The 21835-nt window shown below is 38.8% G+C and overlaps 1 protein-coding gene across 1 annotated transcript; it reads left to right on the top strand.

Moving 5' to 3' along the window:
• The first annotated feature begins 1850 nt into the window (after nt 1–1850).
• Nucleotides 1851–21474, top strand: OPRK1 (opioid receptor kappa 1). The gene is made up of 4 exons (XM_061342836.1): nt 1851–2185; nt 2683–2994; nt 14899–15251; nt 19886–21474. The coding sequence occupies exons 2-4, from the start codon at nt 2735–2737 to the stop codon at nt 20416–20418; spliced, it is 1146 nt and encodes a 381-aa protein (XP_061198820.1). The 5' UTR covers nt 1851–2185; nt 2683–2734; the 3' UTR covers nt 20419–21474.
• The last annotated feature ends 361 nt before the right edge of the window (nt 21475–21835 follow it).

Here is a 21835-nt window from a genome sequence, read left to right as displayed (position 1 = left end):
TTCGATATCATTGCATCTGTTCCTAGTACCTGCAGTGAGACCAGTTACTGCTGATAATCCAGATACTACACTTTTCATCAAGAAAGTGAACGTAAGAAAAGATTATTTTTAAGAGCTTATAGGAATTTGACGTATCAGAAAAGGCATTTCTCTAGGACAAGTACTTGCTGTCTACTGAAGTGTAAAATGCCTACAGCAACCAAGAGCCAGAGCTGAGCCTCCAACATGAAGCTCACACAGGCAGAAAGCATCAGGCAACTTAACAGTTGCCTCTGCCTCACCTTATAATTTGCAGTGTTGTGATCAAACTCCACCTCATTCCAGTCCCATGTGATGGCAATGCACACTCAGTTAAGGGTCAGTGACTGTAGCTGTGAGCACAAGTTTTTTTGTGCTAAGTCTAAGATCACTGTAGAGTTTCTGCATGGAATTTAGTTAAAGAAAGAGTACCTTACTGTCCAACCAATGGTGCTTTAAAAAGTTCTGAGCCTGCTATTAGCCTTACAATTTTTTTTACATCATCTATGCTTTAGATTTATGGAGAGCAATAATTGACTTCCGTCTTCCCCATACAGAAGTTTCTGATCCACCTGCACCAACTGCATAGTGACAAAATGATTTCTCATAAGAGATAAATTATCAATGAATGCTAAAATACTGCTATTTTAAAGATAAAATGTGGAGATGTCCAGCGAAGATGTTAACAAGAAGTTGAAAATTGCAAGTTAAACTATGCATGGGAAGAGATGGCAGTAGTAATTGCCTTCAGTACTTCTGCAAGATCTCATGGATCGCAGGGTATAAAACCAGGATTGGGGTACATTTTATGTTAGTTATCTAACTTTGTCTTCCAAAAAATTATTTTGTCCCAGATCTGTGTTCCTTCCTTAAAATGTATTTGGCTCAGACGTGTTTTTCTTACATATTTCCTATTTTGCATTTTTATCCATCTTCATTAAGGGTGAAACTTTTAGACAGCTCTATACAGATGATAGTGAGCAGATGCTGATTATCTTGAGAAAGTAGTGACTGCAGCCAAAGTCATCATAAAGTTTGCACAAGCCTCTGCCTCTATGAGAGGGGATCCTGTACCTTTTAAACCTCCTACATCACTTTTGACTCTACAGATGACATAATTTCCTATTTTGATTGTGGGTTTAGAAAAAGGAAAAAAAGTTTTAGAAGTAGAAAAGCCTCTCTGAAATCGCTATTTAGAGGGATTCCTGTTGGGGATTTCAAGGTCTGTGTGCAAATTAAGAGATATCCTAAATACAGATTAATGTCTTAACAACCCCTTCTTGATGGAGTATATTAGAGGTAAGCTGAGGGATGCAGTTTCTGCACACACTATCTCTCCATCCCTGCCTGCAGCTAGAGCCTAAGGAGAGTGGAGTTTCAACAGGGCTACAGGGAATTCTGGACTTCTCACATGGTGTGGGAGAGCTCAAACAACTTAAGAACAGTTACCAGCATGTGTCTGTCTGTTTTACCAAAGCCAGCTTCTGTATTTCCTCCAACTTGCAGGTGCAAATGAACAGGGGCACTGCCACCCAGCAGTGAGTGATTTGGATGCAGTTATGGAACTGAGACGCAAAAGAGCTGACAGACCAGGCAAGGCATCTAAACTGAAAATTCCTGTTTTATTCATCATCCAGTAGTGTGTAAAAGCCTGTGGGATTCAGTAAGAGTGAGAGTATCATTGCTTCAGGCCTGGGAGTGCAGGGTAATCTGGGAAATGCAACTTGGAAAAGTATATTAAAAATAGGCATTAATTCATTTCAGAACTTATTTCTTGTCTTTATTTTAATTTCTCTGCCTCTCAGTGTTTAGACAGAAGTCATGTGAGCTTCTGAGCTGCAGGGACAGAGGCAGAGGAGAACGTGTGCATCAGTGCAGAGTGCTGCTGGAGCCCTGGCAGAGAGAGAGGGAGGTAGAGCGAGCCTGAGAGGGAAAAGGAGAAGTGGTGGGAGCTGGAACAGCAGCAACTGCTACTACCACGTTGCAGCTGATGCCCGGGAATCTGCTCTGCTGCCAGCACGCCTCTCCAAAGGTGCAGGTGCCTCAGGTTACAAAGTCCTAGAAGGTCAGTGATACTTCCAGGAGCCAAGTGGAGCTGCTTTATTTTTTCTTTTCCTGTGAATAACATCTGTTTGAGGACTCCGCTCCTTTTCCTGGACTGAAAGAGGTATTTTGTGTCATTATTGGGTCTCTTCTTTGAAAGCAGGTATGGGATTGGGAAAAAATAACTCAGGGCAGGCTGTCAAAGCAGATGTGAAGAGAGGTGGTGGGTTTCTCTCTCCTTCCCTTTGTAGCAGAGCTTAGGCAGTAAGGAGCCCCTGCCATTAGGATACAGTTTGACTTAAAATATGGAGGACGGGAAAGACAGGGTTAAAGTGTGGGAGTGGATCTGAGCTGTTTCCCATCTGATCTGTTTCTCTGTGTAATCTCTGGAAGTGGAGGAAAACTTTCCTTGTGCCCCTGGGGGAGCAGCACTTGCCCATTACACAGTGAGATGTAAAACTTGTAACTATTTAATATGAACGTGGTTTGCTCAAATCTCTGTTTGGCAAATTACAGTTCCCATCCCAGCAGAGCTTCCCTTAATACATACAAGTTTGAGAGGTCTTAATGTCTGGTGTCCGTGACAGCACTTCAGTTTCGTTCCCTCTTCCCTCCCTCCAGGGTACTCACCACCTGCTGTCAGCACTCTCCTACCGGTCTCTCTCCTGCCCCTATGGGTGCTCCGGTGCAGATTTTCCGGGAAGAGCTGGACTCCACCTGCTCCCCGGGGTCCTGTCGTCCCCCCAGCACCAGCAGCAGCTGGCTCCTGGGCTGGGCAGACTATGACAGCAATGCTACTGGGGTCTTCGGGGATGCCCAGCACAACCACACCAGCATCTCTCCTGCCATCCCCATCATCATCACTGCTGTCTACTCGGTGGTCTTCGTTGTCGGCTTGGTGGGAAACTCTCTGGTCATGTTTGTCATCATAAGGTAAGGGGCTTTGGAGTACCTGTTGGAAGAAGTGCAAATGGCTGCCCCTAAATTTGGCAGGGTGAGGGAGGGAGTACTTTATGGAAGCGCTCTGGGTGTGCATGCATGAGTAACTGGGAAAAAACAAGCGGAAACCAAACCGTTTCAGTTATGGTGGGTTTGGCTGGACATGCAGTTAAAGACAGGAGGAGGAAGCTGGTTAAAAGCGATCAATCCTGCAGCCTGCGGAAAAAAGGTTTGTGCCTCGGCGCTGCGTTCAGCGTGTGCCCTCTAGGGGTGAGAGGCTGCTTTGTCCGACGAAAAGCTCCAGTGGAGGAAAGAAACTTCTGCAAGGCAGTATTTCCCCCCCCCGTGAGGAGACCCTGAAGGATGGCTTATATGTCTAGTTGTGTCGATACACTGCTGCCTTGTCACCTTGCTTAAGAAGATGGTGAAAAAAGGAAACGATAAAGACAGGTGGAAATGTATAATGTAAAGCAAGGGACATTTTTTCTCTGCCAAGTGGTGTTTAACTCCAGTTGTCACTGTCAGATTGAAGAAAGCAGATACTGAAATACCTTTGCTGTTGTTTTTCAGGAAACTAGAAAAATCTGTATGTCTGTGTTAGGTTTTTATATTAAACCACTTAGTGAAATGCACCAGCACTTACTCTTGCACTTACACTTGTGTACTGGTGTACATTTTATCTTGCACTATGATTTCTTTCTCCTTTTGTCCTTTTCATTTGCAATTTATAAAGCTGTTTGGACAGTGTTCATCAGCATGGTGATGATGAGCAGCAAAGGGGACTGAAATAATGCAACTTTTTGGACTCCTTTTTCACAGTCTATTTGAATCCTGCAAAAAGGTTCTGTAAAAAAAATTGTAGAGTATTTGTGATTCAAGTAAAATCAGCTTGTACAATGAAAGAGAAATTGAGGCATTGGAAGGTATCTTGTTAGTAAAGCATGCATGGTAATGGTCAAGCAATTGCAGGACGGTGACGTGTCAGACTTGATGTAGGTGGAAGTTAACTAGAAGCAGTGGAGTTGTTCATGAGGTACTTTATGAAAGATAAGTTATAACCAGGTGAATACTCTTGAATAATGGAAATAAAACCCCCTTTAACAGTCAGTGCAATAAATAGAGATGCCCATGTCATCATTTGGAGAAACTGGTTTGCTCCAGCTTTGTGATGCTGTAATTTTTACACCCCTGCATGCCCTTTAGCCCTTCATTCAGAGTGGAGATTTTGTTTCTTTTTGTATTTCTCTTTCAAGAAGAGAGTCTCCGTACTTGACACACACAGCTGCAAAGGCAGAGATTTTCTAAGCCATCAGTCACTGACAATGATAATTGATTAACTGCTCTAGCAGTGGAAATAAATTCAGACTTAGCCAGAGCCCTAAAAAGTTAACGTGTTTGGGTTATACTGGTGCATATTTATTTACAGGAAAGAAAAAAATCTTTCCTGTTACCTTTCTAAGATTATTTTTATGAGGGTCTAGCTAGCTATGGCTCATTCTCCTCTAGTTCCTACATTAGCCTCTTTCTTCAGTTTCCTCTTTATTACATGACCAAACAACATGGCAACGTGGCCTGATAAACCATGTCTCAGGAGACTTGGATTCTTCTCTTGGTTTTAATACCAGGCTTCAACACTTTTTTCTGTCATGGCAAGGTCTCTTCATGACCCTGTGGCTTGGATTCATCATGTGCAAAATGAAGATACTGGTGCTTGATTTCTCTAAACACGCTGTTAGATTTGAAAGCCAAAGCCCAATCATTAAAAATCCTAACAAAGCAAGACCAGGGGTATTGTAAGCACCTGAGACTCCTCAGGCACCTTGAGACTGGTTGGTTTTAATGTGCGGAAAGACCTCTGTGTGGAGTGCACAGTGCAACCTGCACTCTTTGCAGTCAGCTCTTGTGGTGTGGGTGTCTGCAGGAACCCTCCCTGTGTTCACATCAGCTGTGAGGCACGTGCACCAGTTCCAATGGCTCTGCTGTCAGGCCAGCAGTCAGCCAGGTGGGCTGACAGTGTCTGTCTCACACTGAGCCATGGCACATGGGATGGAATGCTCTCCTGTGGCTGCTGTTTTTCCTGGGGAGGGAGTAAGAGAGAAAGAAGGCGTCACATTGCCTCTTGCACTGGTGGGAAACGCAGACGCTATGTGGGAAACACGGTCCTCCTATAGAGAAGAAGAGGAGGCATGAAATGGGTTTGTAAAAACCAGGTGAAGTTATCTGACTCACCTGAGTAACGTTATACAGCTATGTGTGTCTTGGCATGATCAGAACTTATCTCAAACCCAAACCTTCTCTTTTGAGATTACCTTACTTCTGAGGCCTTAGAAGGTATTTTTGTAGGTGAAATAGCTGGCTGAAGTTGCTAAATAAAATTACTTGTCCTCAGAAGCAAAAAGTATTTTTCCTCTCTTCCTCCTCCCTTTTGACTTTATTTCTCTAAAATTTAGTGCTGGTTTTAAAGAAAAACATACTTGTAACAGCTGGAGGGGAAGAAGACTCTGCTGACTACAGTTACAGCTTTAACTATGGATTTGCCCTTATCAAACCCATAAACATACTCTGCTAAAAACTCTGGGAGATGCTGTCTCTTACTGACTCCAGATTCATTTATTCTGTAGAAGCATGATACCCTTATTGTTCCTGAAGACATTTACTGAGAGCAGCTGCTGTCATCATGATTGTAAATAGCCAATCCTTATTCCTTTTAAAGTTATTTTTCAAATTTCCAGAGAACTGAATAATTTTCTACATTCAAAAATGTTTTTAACAAGAGGCTATGTCACAGATATGTAGATTGATTCCTAAGGGAAAAGAGAAAGCTTCTATTCCTCTGCTTAGTTTAATGTTGAAGAAAAAATATAACTAATAATACATTTTTGTTCTTATATGCATTGAACCGAATAGCATCTTATGTAGCACGAAGAGTCTATTAAGAAATGTTGTATAAAATTGTCTCCTTTCCAGATTGTTTTTAAATGTTCTCTGTAATTTATTCCAAGCAAGAATGAATATATAAAAACTTATATACAAAAAAGAAATTGATTCAATAATTTGATTTAAGTCAATAACAGATTTTGATTACATCAAAAGATTAGTTGTTAACTTGCTTTAAATTCTTGTTCTAATTTTATTAAATTGTACTTGGAAAGAATATTGTTCTGAAATGAAAAATGAAGATCCAGAAGAGTCGACCTAACTGGGTTACCTGTCACTTGTTACTTGCAGTCGTTATGATTTTATTCTTTTATGAAATCAAAGGTTGGGCTTCTAAAAGTAAAGGCCAAGCTGTACTACACTTTGTGAAGTTTATGTCTTTTTCCCATTTTTTACCATATAAAACAATTGACACCTTTTTATTATCAGTACAGAAGTATCAAATGGATTAATAGCAATTCATCACAGAACCTCAAAGAGCATCTGGCCTTACCTTACTAAATGGAGGTAATTTTGACAGATTCCCCAGGGTTTGGCCCAACTTGAAATGATTTTCATCACAAGTTTAAAGACTGATCATTACCAACAGCTTTTACAGATTGCACAATGAGCAGTGTAACAGGAAACATGAACAAGGGCAGGTTTATGAAACAGTATTGGTAGTTTGACAAGCACAGCACATTTGAACACAATGGGAATGTTTCTAACATTTTTAATATTCTGTTAGACAATAAGTAAGGGAGACTTGGGGTTTATAAGCTGACAAGAAAGCCAACATGAGTTCCCAAATATATTGCTGTGATAATAAGAGCTGATACTGAAAAAGCAGAGGGAGCAGAGGAAAGGCTTGGAAGAAGTATTTACTAGAGGCAATATTAGAGAGAGGCTATAACTTATAGTGAGTAAAGTGGCTTCTGAGAAGTAATTTGGTATCCATACAGACACTTCTGCTGGGCTAGCATCCAGGTAGCCATTTATTTCAGAGAAAGACATAACTAGAATCCCTGCCTGGAAGAAAGACAAATTACAGGAACCCATTTGAACTGGCTGAAAGTGAAAACTTACAAGAACTTTCCAGTTTGGCTGCTGGCAAGGCAGAAGGCTTGAAATTACTTGTCCTCTGTCAGAAGAGTGGTGGGGAAGCTCATGCTCCTGGGAGGAGTGGGGAGCCTTAATTTCATCTTTCATGAGAGAGGATTTTGAACTTGCTGAAAGGGTGTTGGGGCAAGAAATACTTAACTTGATGATTTGGATTGCCTGGGATGCACTAAGAGCAAGGGAGGATAATTTTCCTGGGTATTTGCTCTCACTGTCTGTTCAAACTGCGATTAGTTTGTCCCTTAAGTTGAATTCTCCGAAACAGATGGGTTCCCAAGGAGAGTTTTGATTTCAGTTATATTTTGCTTTCTAAAGGCAAAGCATCCAGGAGAACTTTGATAAACACTGCTTCTGGGAAATTTACTTCACATCTGTTTTGGTTCTTCCATCCATAAAAATCATATGATAATTCTTGCAAAGTGTGGACTCTGTGCTCTTCTCCTCAGGGAAGACTGTGCTTTGTTTATGGTTAAAGTGCACAGTAGAATATTTTCAATATGGAAGCTACCAGCTGTGCTGCTCAGTTGACTGTGTCTTAAAGTTTCCTGCATTTCACTTGAATTATCTCCCTTGGGAATGTGTGTGCTCAGCTGGTCTGCGCTCTGGGCTTCTCTGAGGCAGGTGAGGAAAATAAATGAATACATAAAGTCCAGAGAAAGCCCTCCAGCTCCCTCCTAAGAGGAACTGATGACTTTTCCCTGAGCTGCCTCACTTCTGATATATTCATTTGTTGCCTACCACATAATCCTATACCTGTGATAGAGTGAGGTCCCTTGTCTCCCATTCAGGTTTATTGCAGGAGTGCTGACCAGAGATTCAGGTCTCTACATACCCGAGTGAGTGAGTCTCTAATATCCGAGTGAGTAGTTGTCCTATAAAACACTCCTAGCAGTGGCAGTTATGCAGTGCCAAAATGGAGACCAAGCACCTTGTTTGGAGAACAAGAGTGGCACCCCCACCCCAAGACCTCTGTGTGAGAAATTTCTGAATTCTGTCCTTATTTCCTTCCTGCAGAAAAAATCTAGGGAGAACAAATGTTCAATAACATTTGGCTGCTTCCAACCAGCTTCTGCATACAGCTAGCTACAGAGATCAGAGCCTCTCAAAAGAATAAGAAAGGAAGTAAGACCCTGAAAAAATCCTCTAGAGCCTCTATCACCAAAGGCAACAGCAGGATTTGTTCTCTTTGCCAGGCAATGTCTGTCCTACTCATTTCCCTCTCCCACAAACACATATGAGGCTCTTTGCTCTGATAAAGTTACTTATAAAATCATAGAATCATAGAACAGCTTGGGTTGGAGGAGACCTTCAAAAGACATCTAGTCGAAACCCCCTGCAATAAGCAGGGACATCTTCAACTAGATCAGGTTGTTCAGAATCACATCCAGCCTGGCCTTCAATGAATCCAGGAATGGAGCATCTACCACGTCATGTCCTTCATGAAAATAAAAACCCAAACAAACCCAAACCTTCCAAGAAATAAGAACAATGGGAAAACTGGATGTTAGCAAAGACAGAGACTCAGTGCTCGCCAGGGCAATGTATGTGTCACAAGTAAGAAGGATTAGGATAGGCTGTGTCATACCCTGGGAACTCCCCGCAACATGGCTGACCAGTCACTGGAAAACATTTGCAGCAACATAAAGTTTCTCAAGAGACAGAATCAGCTGCTTGACAAGGTTTAGCTTCATGTTACCTACCAATAGAGGTCAAAAAATTAGGTACAGGATCTAAGCTAATTGTCTAGGCTCTCTAATAATATTGGACATACTGGTTTTGGATAAAGATCTGATTTTGTAAGATTCTGCATTCTCACTGTTTCAGTTTAAGCCACAATAAATCACAGCACCTTGCCATTCCTCTGAGCTCTCCTACCAAAATCATAGAAGCAAAAATGTTGCAGTACTTCTGTTTATAACATTAAGCATATTCTTCGGAAAGAAGCACTTAAGACCATATAAAAATATTCCCCTTATCATAAAAGGAGGAAAAAAAGTTTGTTGCGTTTTTTTTTGTTTGTGAATTTTTATTAATTTTGACCAGAGTATATGTAGGCTTGAACTCTAATTCAGAAGCTATTAGCTCAAAAAGGAAAGCTTCCAGATATAACCTAAATCTGCAATATCCTGTTCAAACTCTGTTTATGGCTAGTTCAGAGGAGTAATAGTAGCGGTAAATTGTAAGGATTTTAATGATACCTTCTGACATTCAAGGAGATTATGTTCCTGGGGAGAATAAAAGACAAGATCATGCTTTTCTTCTTTAAGCTGCTTAGAAATAGGCATCTAGAAGTGCTTACTAGCAAAGAGAATTCCACTTCAGGAAACTATTTTGTAGGAAACATACAACTTTTTGCAGGCTCCTAGAAATTTTCATGTTACTGACAGGCAACCTTTGAAAGTGCACAATAACAATGTAAGCCTTCATCTAAAGCTTTCCAAGGTCCTGTCTACTGCTAAATTATGTCTGTCTTTCAAAACGTAGCAATAACATATAGCTCAGTATAGACATACAAACTGCAGCATACTTCTACATTCTTTAAATGACCTCAATCTTAGTTTCATATTAGCATAAACCTTTTCTTTTGAATTATGAAGATCCAAAAGATAGCTGAATCATCTTTTTGATATAGTATGTTTGGAATAGGTCTTATTGGGTTGTTCTTCTATTTTTATCCCATCACCCCCCACACCCCCCCCCCACCCCCCCCCCAATTCTGATGCAGTATGATACTGAGTGTGCCCTGAATATAGCCTTGAGATTTAGAGCTTCGTGGACTAAAATTTTCAGCTGCTTGATCTCTATACACTTCATTTAGAGGAACCTAGTGGAACAGAGCCTGCATCCTGCTGATAGGTGTTTTTGCAATTTGCCATTCATTTTCATTCACTGACTCAGGTATCTGCCAAAAATATGTGTTTGTTATACCTCATTGTACTTCTTGCTTTTGTACTTTCACTCTGCTACTGCAGAATGTTGTAGCATATTTGTTAGCCTTGCTCCCTTCTCCATCTCTCATTTCATACTAGAGGGAAAATTTTAGCCTTTTACAGTTACAAAAAAAAAAGTTGCCCAAAACCTCCTCAGCTTTTATTAACTTTATTAGCTATGGTGTACTTTAGAATGATACTCCTCTCCTGTACCTGAGATAATAACTTTAAAGGGGCTCTACTAGTAGATTTCATAATGCATTTTGTTTTTTGTCTTTTTGTTTTATGTTTTTTTCTTCTAAAAGCATATGAACTCCTCAATAGCATGCTTCCTTCTTCTCTTACCACACTTTCATTTATGAGCTTAGGCTGGAGATGTGATTTCTTCTTATGTACCATCTTAAAAAATTGTGCAAATTAAATTCTACACCAGAAGGAAAAGTACAGTCATGATGAGGCAATTCAGAAAAAGGGAAAAATTTCTAAGGGACAGTTGAAGCCAGTCTCAAAGGACTTTCCATTCTTGGAAAGTGGACTTAGCCTAAATTGTGATAATTTTGAAAGTTTTACTTTTGGCAGATAAGTATTCATCATTTAAAACTAGCTCCTTAAAAATTCTCATTATATAGCCATCAAAAAATAAACCCAAACAAAAGCTTTATTTTTCATCTTACCTGTTTTTCTGCAGAGTTTCCATGCATTTTCCAGTTATTTAAAGTCTACAGAGGCTTGAGGCCTGCTTATAATTTGACAAGCAGTCTTGAGATCCACCAACAGCTTAAGTCACCGGAGGCTTTTCTGCGTCTTGAAATTAGATTATAGCACCTGATTTAAGAGGTAACTTTCATTCTTATGTGGTACTGAAAAGTTGTCACCTTATTATGAAATTCTAGTATTTAAAAAATCATTTTCTAGATATGGGATTTCCCATGAGGAGTTTATACAACGATATATAACTATTTTAGTTGTCTTGAAAGTAATATCTCAAAGACACTAAAAAATGTTTGTCATTAATTACCACTGTGCCATATAAGCTGTAGTTATGTTCTGGTTTCCCCTATCTGTTCGACTAGACTAATTAAAGCAAGCAGCAGTATTGTTTTACTTAAATGAAATTCAAACCAGATAAAATATTGCCTCCTTTATTTTGGTGCAATAGAGAGAGTTGTAGAAAAGCAGTTAAATCCCTCATCTCATGTTCAAGTCAGGGTCTACTTCAAAGTGTCTAACAGCAAGAGCAGTCACTGCCTTACTTTAACTGGACTTTTGACTAAGCACATCTCTTCAGACCCATGTAGGCATTTAATAACTTTTAGGTGTTTAATTAAAAACATTGGAAGGAGTTTGGATGATTGAGTCAGATTCTCAAAGGTATTTCTAAATTTTATGAACTTCTAAATGAATGTATGATTTAATCTATATTGCCTAACAACTTCTGAATCCAGTATCTCATTTACATGGAAGCCAATGCTTTCAGGTGGAAGTAATCAAGATATTTATGTTACTGTCTGAGAGAGCTTTAAGGTTGCATCATTAAAATGTGCTTGGACTTAGCATTGCTGAGGTTAACAAGTGCACCCTTCATCCCTGAGTTAGGTACATACGATCCCTCCAGAGAGCTTGGGAGAAATAACTACCTAAAGGTAACAGAGTATTTATTGGAGCAGTACCTATTGGTCTCCCTTCTTCTTGTTCAAAGTCTGGCAGAGAAGGGGCCAGGCGCCTACTCTAGCTCAGAGTGTGAAGTGCAAGGAGACATGATCTGTGAACTGGGGTGGATTTGAGCAAAGCCAGCTAGTCCTGGGACTGACAGGCTGGTGACCTGTGGGGAAGCACTAGATGCACACCAGGTGCACCAAGGTTGGGACTGTTGCGTGCAAATGTGCCCCTGAAATGAGCCAAATCATTCACAGAGCCTTATGGGAGCTATGGCACACTGTAGGGTCTTCTTTTCCCTGTTATATTTTCACTCCCATATACACCTTTGATTTGGTTACATTGGAAGTTGTCTAAATTCTGGTGCTGGGATGACTCCATGTTTCTTACTAACTGTGAATGACAAGACATCCTTCCTGTTGGATCAATAGTAGTGAGGAAAATTAATTTTCTTACATGCGCATGCATTGCATAGCAAAAAAAATTCAGAATTGCTCACATTACATGCACAACATAAGTAGTGCATGTACAGAGAACATGCTTTATGTTGCAGGTTCAAGGATTTGAATTTCTAAGTTACGTAAAAATCCTAGTAATGTTTTACAGAGGGTCTTTCTTATTCTGCCACTGGAAGGTTGGGGGTACGAGAGAAAGTGGTACTGAGAAAATAAGGTATATGTGGCCACAGAGTCATGCAAATGAAAGAATTATATTAAGGTTGCAAGGAATAGGAAATGACAGATATAAAGACTTTCAGATATTTGTTCTTTTCAAATCCTCTTAGTTGTTTATCATTACTTTTCTGATTTTCTTTAAGGAAAAAAAGGTCAAAATAATTCCTTGATACATGAAAGCAAACTTTCCCTATCCAAACCCTTGGGCAAGTTTTTAAAGGTCTAGAGAAGCAATGATTCAGAAGAACTGCTAGTTACTTCACCTCTGCTTATCATAGGCCATTGCATTTTATTCAGATATTCCTGTATTGAGCCTAGCAACTTGTATTTGGCTGAAGCACACCCTTTGCAAAGTAGCAGACATTGATTTGGAGACATCAAAAGGTGGAAAAATTACTCCTTTCTTGTGTAATTTTTCCCCAATAATAATCACCTTAGCTATCAGGAAAAATCTGTCACTGTTTCTGAGTTGAGCTTTCTGGCTTTAACATATCTGTCCTTGTTATGCTTTTCTTTGTAGTCTGAAAGAGCTCTTCAGTACTTGCTATTTTCTTCCTGTGGAGGTCTTCAGACACTGTAATCAAGTCACCTCTTGGTGTTCTTTTCGATAAAATAAACGTGCTGAGCTCTTTTAGTTACTTGCAGGAAGAATTCTCTCCATTCCTTTCACTTTTGTGGCAATTTTAATGCATCTATTCCTACTTTTCATAGTCTTTTTGTTTGCAGTATGAACAATTCCAAATATTATCAGTGGTGTCCATAGAAGTAAAATCACGTTCCTACTACTCCTTTTCAGACATTTAATGGAAATAAGCCCCTTTTAGAACAGATTTGCAATCTGAATGTTCAGTGAGTTTTTGTTCAGTCTTGTATTTGTTTCTTCTTATATGTGCTCTCATATTTGTTTTGGAAAGGTGTCTTACGGGCTGTGATATGAACTACAGGATGGATTGCCTCCTCTGTTGAGAAGGTTGATCTGGGAGGGTGCAGAAGCCCAACTCTGATCAGCAAATGCCTCCTTGTGCTCTCTGTCTTTGATCTTGGAGGAGCTCAAAGTGGGGCAGAGGGAGTCTGGACCATTGGGGGTCACACCATCAATGTACAGCTTTTGTTGATGCTTCCCTTTGGCTGTCTTTGCTCAGAGATTTCTAATGCTTCACTTGAATGAAGATGTGAGCCTGGGCATGATATCTACATGAGAAAAATTTAGTTTCTTTTCTCTTGTCTATGCTTCAAACCAGCATTTGGTTTCATTTTAGCTGTAAGTTGTAATTAGAGTGGTTTAGAAAAACTGATCCTACTTTTAGCATTTTGTGTTGGTCATAGAATGACATTTCTCCCCATATTTTAATTAAGAGCTACTTTACATATTGAGCACACTTTGTCAGCACTGCTCAAATTATTTTTATTTTTATTTTTTATTTTACACATCAACATTAAAAAGGCAAATAGATACATTGCTTTACATGTTCATCAGCTGAACCAATCAAATCTTATATTTCCACTGTAAATTAATGACATAGTGAAATCCAGCTAGACATGTCTCCATGTGTGTTACATGTGCACATTTTAGTGCGGGCACAAACCTACAAAATATGGGGCTGAAATGGTTTTCAGAAAGAAAATGTGCCATTAAGTGTGATAATAAAATTAACAGCAATTAGCAAAAGTAACTAGTTGGGGTGAAGCATTGCAGAAAGGAGAATTAAGTGTGCCCTTATGTTAACAGGTTCTCCTTCATCCTTTGTGTCCATAGTAGAGCTAGAGCAGTCCTCCCAGGGGGGCACAGGCTGTCCCCCCAGACTGCCACCGAGACACAACAAAACAGGTTGCCATCTCAAAAAAGCAGATCCTATTCATTTGTGTAGGTTGAGGCTTTTATCAGCTGGACAAAACAAGTGCTTCATTTTGACGTAATGAAAGGATGCAGAAAAAATATTGCTATAATAATTTTTTCCCCACTGTGACATCCTAGCTACACAATACTCATCTTTTACATTAACAGTCACAAAAAAAGAGGGCTGTGAAAAGCTGATGATAAGAAAGGAAGAGAAATTGCAAATGAAGGACCAAAGAAGGGAAATGAATAAAACTTGTACGTGCTGGCATTGTTGTAGGGAATTCAAGGATAAGACTCTATCATACCAGAGGCACTCTGGCCTGGCAGACATAACAGTTAACATGGATTCTTACCAGAAAATGGGATAACTGTTCTTTCCACAAAACAAACCCGTAAATCTCACAATCACTGACAGTTAATTATAAGAGAAAAACCCTCAAAATACTTTGAACACTTGCAAATGTAGCAGTGGTATTTTCTTGTAGAAGGATTTAAGAAGATAGAAATGAAACCAGCATTCAGCTGACTAAATGTGTTCATATACCTGCTTTTGCCTGTGGTGAAGAGTTCTAACTGCTAACACAGGTACTGAGAGGCTGAGTCAAATGTGTTTATTATTATTCCAAGGGTCTTGTATGCATATGCACTTCTGCCAGAAATGACAGAAAAAAGCCCCTGTGTCAAGGCCTGACAAACTGTGACATATTTGAATGGGCATAATAATATTTTGAAATAATAAAGCCTTACTCATTTTGTTCTTCAGGTACACAAAGATGAAGACAGCAACCAACATCTATATTTTTAATCTGGCTATGGCAGACGCACTAGTTACCACGACTATGCCTTTCCAAAGCACTGAGTACCTGATGAACTCTTGGCCCTTTGGTGATGTGCTGTGTAAAATAGTTATTTCAATTGACTATTATAACATGTTTACCAGCATATTCACACTGACCATGATGAGTGTTGATCGATACATTGCTGTGTGTCACCCTGTGAAGGCTCTGGACTTCCGCACACCTCTCAAGGCAAAGATAATCAACATCTGCATCTGGCTATTGTCCTCATCTGTTGGTATATCTGCAATAGTTCTTGGAGGTACCAAAGTCAGGGAAGGTGAGTGTGAGCATTCAAAATCTAGTCTTTTTGTTTCTCAAATTACATAAAATGTAGCTCTGAATATTGATTAAACTTGATTAATTCCTTCTTTGAAAAGTATGGCTAAATTTCTGACATTTTGCTATATGTTGTGAAACATTACAGTATAATATAAATTATTTAAGCTCAGATGCCTTGGCCAACTAAAAGAACAAAACACACTTTGAATTTTGTCTAGTCTATGCTAGAGTTAGACCATAAAAACCTACAAGAAGACAGCAGGGGGAAATCCAGAATTTGCTCACAGTGGACAGATCAAAGATCAATTTAGGATAAAAAATTAAATGTCAGCTTAAGGTGTTTTTTGTAGGTGTTGTGAGAGTAGTTCTGATGAAGTTCCAAGAGCAGAAACTAGATTGCTTGTTATTACTATTAATATTAAAACTATCATTAGTATTAAGACTTGTGAGCTTATTATCAACAAGTTATTTCACAGAACTTGATGGCATGGTGAAGAAAGGAAAAGCCAGTAGTTGGAGAGAAAAGGACATGCAAAGTGTCTCAAATTCTTGTTTATAAAGGGATGGGGAGAGAAATTTGGAAAAGCTGAGAATAAGGATCAATAAAGATCAGCAGAGGATCTGGGAATACAGACCATGGCAGGGGAGCAATTGCAAGAACATAAAGCCAATGAGCTCTGTATGCAGACTGCCTGTAGGCTTTGCTTGAAATTTATAATCCATAAAGGACTGTGCATTTAATCCCTGTAACTAGTGACTCATTACCAAAACTGCCTTGCTATGGGGTTAATCTTATTTTGACAGCCTTCTTGAGAAGGAAAGGGGAGAAACGTTCCCACACACATATATACTTCATACCTACAGGCACAAGTGCAGTGCAGGAGCACCTGTGTCTTGAGAAGTCTTGAGGACTCTAATGATATACTTGGGTTGGGATCATCCTATTAATGGATGGCTTGGTAAAATACAAGACATGTATATTTATTTGCTGGTAGTCTTGATTGAGATGTAAATAATAATTTGAAAAATTATTAATGATTTTCTGAATTAACAATCTTTTCTATTGAAAGGTTTCACTTTATGTAAGGACACTGTTTTGTCCATCAGAGGCAATAAATTCTGCACATTAAGCTGTTTGGCATGGACCAGTGCAAACGAAACATTTCTGTAACAGCTGCACAAGGGCTTATTGATTTGGCTGAAGAGGTATAGATTTTGTTCTTGCTGTTGGCCTTCTGGTGGGTAAGTGACAGGAGAGTCCTCTGCAAGCTCTTCTTTCAGCTGTTTGGGAGATCAAGTGTCCTGGTCTGCAATGCTGTAACTCTTCTCCCCAGTGATGTTTTGACAGGCTGTATAAAAAAATGTCTCACTTGAGAAACATTAACTTCCAGGCATCTTCATTTGGGAAAAATGATTGTCTCACTACATATTAGATATTGGCCATGGGACATTGTTTTGGCCCAGTGTTTTGTTGGAGCATGCTTGACTAGCAAAATATTCCTGTCATTCACTGTATACATCGCATTTAGATCAAGGGGCTGCTCTCAGGCCAGAAATGATTGAATGCCTCTGCCACATCATGTGTCAGGCAGCCTTTTTTTTTTCCCTCTTGAAAAAAGACACTAGTAATGCCACAGCTCAGCTGGGCCAGAGAGAGTTGGAAATTATTAGCAAATGCTTGTCAGTCCCTACTGTTCAGCTCTGCTTGTCTGATCTAAGGTCTCCCTAGAGCTTCTAGCACCTATTATCTTGTCTAGTGTGTTCAAGACTTGCGCTGATAAATGCTGAAGGGGAAAAACAAGGATCCTGCCTATGCCTGACAGCTGGAGCTTAGGACTGAAACTTCATGTTATGTTGGACAAAATAGTTGCTCTTTACGTGATACAGGGCCTCTGCTGTATTCAGATTTAATCAACCGCTATACATCAAATGGAAAGTGATCATATTTAAAGTTCTTACCCCATGCTCAGTTAGTCCATTGTGTACCCACAATACAGGATTCCTCCTAGTGATGTGCTTCTGGATGCATTTTCCCTGCAGGATAAAATTTACATCTGTGTAAATATTCCCTCTCTGGAGTTAACAGAGCTTTTCTTGCTGAAGAATTGTTCACTTTAAAAACATAAATGAACTAGAGGTGCTATTAGTATTCCCTGTAGTAGTACGAAGACTCCATTTGAATACAGAAGAATATGAATGCCTAAAGGTGACACAATTAGTAATACAACTGATGGAAATATATACCCTATGTCAAGATTAAAAATAATCTTAAATGGTAGCTCATCAAACAGTTAAAAAAATTATTTCCAGTAACATACCACCTAGGCTGAAGTACTTTTTATGAAAGATTTCAATATATTTGGAATATTTGACTTTCAGAATGGAAAAGGTCAGCATGAAATTTCAAGTACTCAGTTTGTGACACTGTACTTAGTTCTGCTTTTTTTCAGGCAACAATAAATTGCATTTTAATATCTTCCAATGTTCCTGAAAATTATTATGATATTGTGCATTAAGACAGGGATCTTTGTTGATTATTTGCTATTTGGAAACTGAAAAAATATAAGTGGGCTCTGTACAATTCATAGCATTACATATATCTAGTGAAACAGAAATATTAGTAAATATAGAATAAGGTTTTCCACAGAAGGTAAACTGTAATGAGATATAAGGCAATCATTACATTTGTATTAGATTATTTGGAATTCAAAAATGCCATTGCCAACTACTAATTATATTAAAAGGTAGCAAGCATGACTTAATTATTTTGATAAATATATGAAATTATGTCAGTAGATGTGACAGAAGAGACAGTTTCTTCTGGGAGGGGTTTTTCTGTGGTCCCTCCCAGAAGAGACAGTTTCTTCTGGGAGGGACCACATCCACACCTGGATGTGGTTCAGAGCAGCTATCTCTGATCACACCTCACTTTTATCCAGAAGGCACATTGGGGTGCAGCTTTACTAGCCTAGATATTATAGCTGCATCCTGGTTTATTGCTGCTGGTAGGCCATGACCTACTACAAATAACAGCAATAATCAATGTGAAAACTTATTTCAAGATGATTGTCGACATTTCTAGAATAAAATTAAGTGAAAGCAACTACACTTATGAAAACCTAGATCATGAAGGATTTAGAAAAGTTGACCGACTGTCAAGACCCCATTAAGTCATACTTGTACTGTCAGTTTAGCATCTCCTATCAGGCTTGAAATATATGCCTTTTCACTTTTCAGCTTTGAGAAACATCCCTTAGTTGTTATGTTTTTTGAAATGAAACCACAAAATGTTTAGCTTTGATTTCAACTTTTTTATTTGAATGTTTTAGTGTATCACCCAGTAACAGCTTTCTGATATCTAACTGCAGAAATGTTTGCATGATGCCATAATAACAACTTCCCCCCTAGCTGTTTTTCAAAACAAATTGTCTGCAATATCATCTTGGTTTGTGAAGCATTTCAATAGTGGGGAAATATGTTTTGATGGAATTTTTCTGACTAGTTCTGCTGGAGACAGATATAAAATAAGTGATGTGCAAGAGTATACTGAATCATTCCATCCTTAGATTCAATAAAAGCCAATAAATAAGCATTTGTAGAGGAACGACAAACTCAGTAGGGAAAATGAAAAAATCTAAAGAACAATACAGTGCTCAAGAGGATAAAACATAAGCTATAATTCAGAGTGAAAAATCCCTGTGTTACCTTGACTTGCCTTCAATAAAGTTTAACTGCCAATAGTAGTTGTAAATTTACCCCTTCTATTGCCTTGCCATTTATCTGGGGTTTTGGTTTTCTGTATGGTTTATATGCTGAGGGAATTTAATGAGATCAGCAAATGAAACCTTAAATGCTTCATTTCTTAGCAGTTTCCTGTCAGATGAAATATTTCTGGGACTTAAAACTGAGTGACAGCCTATGACTCTGAATCCCGGCATGGGCAATCAGAAGGAAGCGTGCTGGTGTCAGGGTCTCAGATGCTGCAGTCTCTGCGCAGGCTGAAGTTTCAATGACATGATTTGCAAAAAGAGCAGCTTCCATTTGACTCCATGCACACACATATTTTATTTAACCGAAAAGAAGCTTTTGTCAGGAAATAAGTTTTTCTGAAGGCAAGTACTTGCATATATCACATTTCACTGAAGAAGGCACATGGGAAAAGATTATTGCACAATTATCATATATTGGCAAAATCTTCCTACGATCAAAATTTCATTCGGCTCCCTCCATTCATGGTACCAGAAATCTGTCTCCACCCACAGATAAGAACATATGCAGTTTGATAATAATGATAAGATTTCTACTCTGTTGAACATGGTACTCATTCTGGCTTTAAATGTCAATGAGATTCAGATGGAAGCATCTTTACGAATGTTTGGTTTTGTCTTCTGCAGTTTTAGGTCTTCTCATGGGAAACAAATTTTGTACAATGTTATACATTTTAAAAAGCCCCTATCTCAATAATTTCTAGAGACAGCTGCATACGACCAGTTTTTCTTGGAATGACTTAAAAATAACCCTATTTATTAATATCACATTACATGATAATCACTTTGCCTAGCTTATGCTATGGTGATTAGTTTATTTACAATAATAATGAAGCAATTTTCTTTTTGCTTCTTTCATTTCCAGATACTGCTAGCACTGAATGCTCCTTACAGTTTCCAGACAGAGATTACATGTGGTGGGACATCTTCATGAAAATCTGTGTCTTTGTCTTTGCATTTGTTATTCCAGTTCTCATTATAATTGTTTGCTATACTCTTATGATCCTGCGCCTTAAAAGCGTACGGCTTCTCTCAGGGTCTCGAGAAAAAGATCGAAACCTGCGCCGCATTACCAGGTTGGTTCTTGTGGTTGTGGCAGTTTTTATTATCTGTTGGACTCCTATTCACATTTTTGTGCTGGTTGAAGCCTTAGGGGATGTGTCCCACAGTACTGCTGCTGTATCCAGCTATTACTTCTGTATTGCTTTGGGTTACACCAACAGCAGCCTCAATCCAATCCTTTATGCTTTTCTGGATGAAAACTTCAAGAGATGTTTTAAGGACTTCTGCTTCCCCTTTAAGATGAGAATGGACAGGCAGACCACCAGCAGGGTCAGAAACACTGTGCAAGACCCAGCTTATATGAGGGAAGCAGATGGGACAAACAAACCTGTATGACTAGTCGTGGAAATGTCATCTTACTGTCCTCAAGAGAGAGAAGAGTCCAATGACCTAGGACTGACGCAGATTACAACTGCAGTTTGAACTAGACTCAACCAGAAAGAAGTTTCTGGAGTATTTCAGAAATCCTAGTAGTTGGAACTAAAGCAAGTTTAGTATCAAGAAACAAGAACCTCCTGAAAATAAGATCAAATGAAAAGGACTTGGCTGATGGTCAGGTTTTGGCACCATGTTTGCTGTACTTGAGCAGGTACTAAAACATGCTTTTGGGAAGACAGGAGGTGATAGTGTTGTACCAGCTTACCAGGATAAGGAAAGTTCTGGACTTTCTCTTTACAATATGTAAGGTTGTATTAAGCAACATTTGGTCATAACACTGAGTTATGCCAGAAACTTCTGCCACACTGATGATTGCTTCTTAGCTATGTAGTTTGACAACTTGATTTGTCATACTCTTTTACAGTGAAGAGTGTTTAGGCTTCTGAAGAACAATGCCAGAGCTAAAATCAATATTGTCGTCAACTAATATATCTGTAACATTCGTTTGTGCTGTGGAAATACAATTTAAGCATGATCTGCCTACACACCAAAGTGATTTTATTGTATCTGTGTATGGTAAAGCATTTTGGCATTTAAAAATGTCGGGATTTAAGGAGAACTGTTAGTATAGTTTTAACATGTATTCAATCATCCGTGTGTAATGTTTTCTATGTGTTATTTTCTAAGATGATTGCATATTTATTGATTGTGCGTAATATAATATGAATTTTCGCATTTTCAGAGTGTATTTTGAACAAGAGGCTAGAAAAATTCAAATATTTCGCTTGTTGCAAAACTGATGGAAAACTGCCACATTCACTACATAGAATGAAATAATCAAATTCCATTTTCAATAAAGGAAACAAATAAACATAAAAATAATGCTGTACTTCTTTTTCTGGACAATTTGTAAGCAGATTAAAATAAATACTTGATTAATTAGAAACAAGTGAATTAGCACATGGATTGACGCAAATGAAATGAAGATTAAATATACTGGCTACTTTAATGACATTTTACTGGAAAAGTTCATATTTTATTGATGATGATGCATTTTCTTTGATACAAACGTATGAATTTAGTAAATTTATCTGTTTTCCTGTGAAGATGGAGATGCCAAGGCACAGCTACACTGATTACTGGCTTGTATGGCTGTTTATGGTAAAACTGAGCCTAACTTTTAGTCTGTAGTATTTTATCTTTTAATTGTTATATATTACAACCCCCACCACTGCTACTGCTGAAGTTTGGAGGAGTGATCTCATTATCTTCACTGGGAACAGATCTGGGCACCAGACATCTTCCTGGTAACTTTGTTCTTTATAAAAAGTCATGAATGAGGTGGGTGCCTTCATTACTTGGCAGATTTTCTCAG

The sequence above is a fragment of the Neopsephotus bourkii genome, unplaced genomic scaffold (assembly GCF_033783945.1).
Source record: "Neopsephotus bourkii isolate Nb327-2 ecotype Australia unplaced genomic scaffold, CSIRO-AGI_Nbou_v1 NB_1820, whole genome shotgun sequence".
In the NCBI taxonomy this organism is placed as follows: Eukaryota; Metazoa; Chordata; class Aves; order Psittaciformes; family Psittacidae; genus Neopsephotus; species Neopsephotus bourkii.
Note: the sequence above shows the minus strand (reverse complement) of the source record. Positions and strands in the feature narration are given on the sequence as shown.